Below are 5,368 nucleotides of genomic sequence, written 5' to 3' on the forward strand. Positions count from 1 at the left end.
TAAGATATCTGGATTGAGAGTTTGCTTTTTCTTTGCACAGCATGAAAGAAAGGCCAAATGAATGGGCAGTGATTTTAGTATTTTTAAGCAGAGGTCAATAATTGGTACGGCCCTCGAAGGGTGTTGGAAAAATGTAAATGGCCCTTGAGAGGAAAAAGGTTCCCCACCCCTGCTTTACAGCATGCCAGACCTTTCCTAATGTGTTATACATAATTAGGTCGTGACTGTTGTGGAGCTGATCAGATGTTATGTGTTATACAGTTGAAGTAAGTCAGCCATTAATTCAGGCTGCAGTCAAAGCCAGAACATTGGTTTATATATAATCTTTGTACAGTGATTCAGTTTCGAAGAGTCGAAGCCTTGAGGTTTTCCACAGACATTACACACATATGACGTCAATATTTTTGCAGCAGCGACCTTAATCTCAGACCTTTGTGTCCTTTATCAAGACCAACGTATTGAAATTATGCTTACATTATTTTAATATATTTAGAAAGAGATCATAATTCACAGCATTCAATATACAAATAAAGACATACATTACTTATGTTTCTAGTGCAGGCCCTACACTAAGAAACAAAAGCAACAAAGACTCATTTGTGTTCTTAACATTCATTCTTTTATAAATGATGCACAGTATACGCTACAATTCCGGATACTAACTTTAGTATGGTTTTCTGAGTTGATCCTCCTTATTTAATTTGCCAAAAGCTATTTTCAGAGTTCATGAGTACAGATGAAAAGTTTAAAGAAGAGTACAACCAGGGCAACAGTGTCTGGGGAGACTCATTTGAGCTGCAAAAGTAGACATACAGCTTGTGAAATATCATGGGAGCTGTCTCTGAGGAGGCAGCATTATCTCCAATTAGAGCAGAGCGTCATGTGACTGCAGCTACTTAAATGGACCAGCACAATGAGGCTCTTCACAAGTCCTGCTTCAGATTTATAGATAGTAGAATTGATTTTATGGCCTGAGCTGAAGATTTGTTATTTCACAAATCCACTCAGTTACATGCTGTTAATTGTCATGGCCATGGACTATATTTATGTTCACGTCTGTCGTACCTGATGTTTTGAATCATGTCCTATGAAAGTATTAGTTTGTGACTCCATGTTCTTTAAGCCATGTTTACTGGAGCACAACCATAATGTGTTGAATAGCTACTAGCATGTGGATTAGGACATGGTTGACATCAATGGGAATATCACTACACAGTTGAACCAATGTGATCTTGTTAAATGTGACTTTTGTTCGTAATGAGAAAAAACTCCAAACTGATGAGACAGTTTTTACTCTTTAAAGTAACTACTTTTTGTGAGTTATGATGAATTATGTTTGGAGAAACAACAGAACAAAGTTGTGTGCATAACTTTAAAACATTTTTCTTTATTCAGCTTTAAATATTCAGCAACTTTGTTATCTATTGTGTGGGTTCGAATATTAGATGATCCTCCCACTGAGGGCTCTGTGGGCTGCAGTAGGTTAAAGCAGCATTTCATATCAGCCGATTTTGGGAAGGAAGTCAAAGACATTGCTAAAGGCAGAGGGTGAAGACGAATATATTGCAGAATATTGTGGTTGAGCCTTGAAAGTGAGCAAGGGTGTGGAGTTCTTGTGAGTGTGTGGTCATTTTGGTTATAAGGAAAATCACAGTATGTTTTAAATGATGGAAACATTTTAGAGAAGATAGATGAGAACAGATGGGTGGCTAATACTTTGTAGCAGTAATATCATCCATTTCTGCAAGAGGTTTGGCTTCTTTTCGTGTCCAATGTCCCCAAGGGCACAGAACCAGTCAGTCTGAGTGAATCAGTGGAGCGAGCTCCAGTGTGGCACAGTAGCAGGAAAACAACAGGAAGCCCACATCCCAATGTCAACTCACTGGCACTGATATCACAATGTTGTCTCTGACAGCATTATTTCTGTTTTGTATACAAAAACAGCATTTAGAGGAAACATTTTTTTTTTTTCCTACGTAGAAAAATGATGGAAAGACCAACATTTAAAGTCCTCATTCTGTTTTTGCCTAGTTTGACACCATACAAATCTGCCATAGCCTTTATCCCACAGGCAATAAGACTGCTAAACACCTGAGCTCTGTTAAGTGCCCCGATAAACATTCATTGTTTGTCATCTTGCAATCTACTTATTTATATAAATAGTTATCACCGCAATAAACCGTATTTAATTTAGTCTTAATGTACATTATTTAATTTCATATTATGTTCTTGTACATATCATATTCTATTTATATAGACTTCTTCCACTTTTTTTTATTTGTATTTTTGTATATGTTGCATTGTTGGAGGAGCTCGGGTCAGAGGAATTTCATTGCCATTCCTACACTGTAGCTTATGTGCACTTATGACAATAACACCTTTGAATTTTGAATCTTCGTGATGCCATGGTTGTAGATATTCCAGCACCTCCTGTTGAATCTGACAATGTGACGTTCTCAAAAGAAAAACATACTCTATGTCATCTAGTTTGATCCTGGCTTTACGAAAACTAAATTCAATGTCTGCTATTATTTGGGATGAGTGCATTTTGCTCATGGTATATCTCAGTCATGCTTTGAGTTAAACCAATTGGAAACAAACAGCTTGGATTAACATTTCTCCCCCTCTGTTTTTTTCTCTTTCTAGATGTTGGAGCCTAAGGATGATGCCCCTTCCTGTGAGCTGGGCGGAGTCGGAGGAGATCACGGTGGTGTGTGCCTGCACATGCCCCCCCGCAGCTCAGAGGGTGAGGAAAGCAGCCTGTACCCCTCCAGTCCCTCAGAGCCCCCAAACCTGGGCAGCCCTCACACCTCAGAGCCTCTCACCCCTCTGGATGAGGTCTACATGCCTCTTGGGGGACTCATGGGGTCTGGGGATAGACACAAGGTGCCTCCCACACCACCTCCATCCACTGAGGGTGAGGACTGGAGGAGCATGGAGGGCAACGAGATGGAGATCTGGAGGGAGGTGAGTACGTTGGAGAGCAGTAGGGAGGAAGATGAAGATGATTGGGCCAGCAAAAAGAGTGTCGGCAGTGAGGGCGGAGAGAAAGTGGAAGAAGAGGGGGAAGGAGAGGATGAGGGAGAGAGGAATGAAGAGGAGGTCAACCTAAACCTGGTGGTGTGCAACACTGATGAAGAAAACGCCTCTGAGCCACTAGAAACCAACGCCCCCCCTTCCTCCTCATCCTCCTCATTTGTCATCCCCGAGCTGCGCCTCGACCGCTCCTTCAGCGCCGACGCCCTCTCCTCACCCAACACCGATGAAGAAGAGTACGACGAAGAAGACGACGACGACGACGAAGAGTCCGAGGAAGAGGACGATGAAGACGACAGTGACGATGCCTACCTGCAGCGTAGCGACAGCAAGCGCCGCAGCATGGTGGAGGGGGCCACCTGTGAGAAGCATGGGGGGGGGCGGCTCAGCGTGCAGAACTCCCTCCGCAGGCGCACCCACAGCGAGGGCAGCCTCCTGCAGGACCCCCGCACGCCTTGTTTCACCTCCGACAACGCCATCAACTGCCTGGAGGCCGGGGGGGCGCACCACAAGGGCGGCTGGACACTCCCCTCACCCAAAACCCTGAAGAAGGAGCTGACCAAGAGTGGAGGCTCCATGCATCAGCTGTGCATGCTGTTCTCTGGGAGGAAGGTAAGCTCATCACACTCAAACAATTCTATAGACTGAGGCATGCGTGGATAGAGTTAAAGAAACGCAGATGTTAAAACAGTCATTACAACAAAGAAACACACTGATAATGGGGTTTGGTATGGAATAGTGCTTCGGTTTTTCTTTCTAAACTCACATACTTTGTTAAATGTCTGTTAAATATCTCCTCACTTTCGTACCAGCAGCTTGAGTGATCCAACAGCTCAGCTCAGTCTCAATTCACTGGTATTTGTAAAAAGAGTGCCATCAAGTGGTCAAACAAAGCTAATACAGATGTTCCTGTAGTCACAAGATAGCAATATCCATCAAAATGTTTTAACTAGATCTTAACATATTAACTGCAAATACAAGCACACTGATATGAATGTATATAACGCCCTGTCAAACATATGCAACATTCTGACTCTAAGACTTACCTTTACCTTCATGCACATCTTACATATAGATCTATCTACCTAACCACTCTCTATATCTACCAACAAGTCAGCACAAAACATAACACAAAATTAAACAAAGACAATTCAAATAAATTCAGTATTTTGACCTGCTTTCAAGCAAATTGCACATTTCTCACATTTATTTTGTGCGAAACATTAACATCTATCTGTTTTTGAGAAAGCACAAACAAATGTATGTTTAAATACAAATAAATGAACATACATTATAATATGTAACACAGTGAAATGTCGCTTGAAAGTAAAGAAAAATTAACTTATGAGATCATTTGTTTTATATGAAGAATGCTCCATTTTCTTTTTAAACTTTGGAAGTATAACTACATATATATTTTTGTCAGCAGTAGTACAGAATTCTGTAATACAAAATGAAATATATTAACTCAATAAAAAAGCATGTTTTCTTCTTTTTAAAAGAAGTTTGTGCAGTAGTAGTTGTCCTAGTTGTCCAACAGAGGGAAGCATGCATCACATCCTGTTAACCCAGCTGCCTCACACACTGTCAGTGTGAATCACATCTTTACTCACTTCACTTCGGCCAAGGCTGAGTAATACACAATGATTGACTAATCTCAGTACCTATTATGATGTCATGTAATTAACAATTTCTCCAGAATGATTACACAGGAATGCAGACAGGACATCTCAGATTTCTTCCAACAAAGTTATTCATAGTAGTTTGAACTGTCCACCTATTACATCAGTATAATATATTGCGACAGTGACATCAGAGCTTCACAGATATCCCATAGAGACTCAATGATACACAAATAACAAAGGTGATCAAGTGCTCACTTTGTCATGTAAAAAATCAGAAGTGCTGTCCGGTTTTATCTGTCTCTCCTTTCTCAGTCTGTCAGCACCTTGGGTCTCCTTAAATGGCGGTGTGTGTGTGTGAGCTGTGCAGAGGAGGAATGCAGCAGACAGGGCTGCAGCATATTGGTCTTGGCAGATTGAAGGGGAATTTTACTACCTATTGGCGTCATGCACACTGCTCCTTTCAGTCTCCCGTAGTTCTTGAAATGAGAATTGTGAAAATTACCTGTACGAAGAAAAGTTATGAAACTGTGGTAGTGTCTCTGATATGGATGTCATATACATGCCTGTTGACCTAGAATGTCTTGTCTAGGTAGGTGAAACTTCTACTTATTTCCATACTACAACTCTTTTTGGGTCGTGTGTGAGCGTGGACCTCTACAATTGATACAATGTAGTTTAATCCCCCAACCCGTCTAGTAGAATTTATT

The 5,368-nt window shown here is 41.2% G+C and overlaps 1 protein-coding gene across 1 annotated transcript in view; it reads left to right on the plus strand.

Annotated features, from left to right (window-relative positions):
- The window catches only part of LOC104953780 (regulator of G-protein signaling 3-like), a 61,218-nt gene extending 57,534 nt beyond the window's left edge, over positions 1-3,684 (plus strand). The window contains exon 11 of the mRNA XM_010780791.1: positions 2,647-3,684. Coding sequence (XP_010779093.1) covers positions 2,647-3,684 — 1,038 coding nt within the window. The remainder of the gene's footprint in view (positions 1-2,646) is intronic.
- The last annotated feature ends 1,684 nt before the right edge of the window (positions 3,685-5,368 follow it).

Source organism: Notothenia coriiceps, unplaced genomic scaffold (assembly GCF_000735185.1).
Source record: "Notothenia coriiceps isolate Sejong01 unplaced genomic scaffold, NC01 NC01_scaffold00000490, whole genome shotgun sequence".
NCBI lineage: Eukaryota > Metazoa > Chordata > Actinopteri > Perciformes > Nototheniidae > Notothenia > Notothenia coriiceps.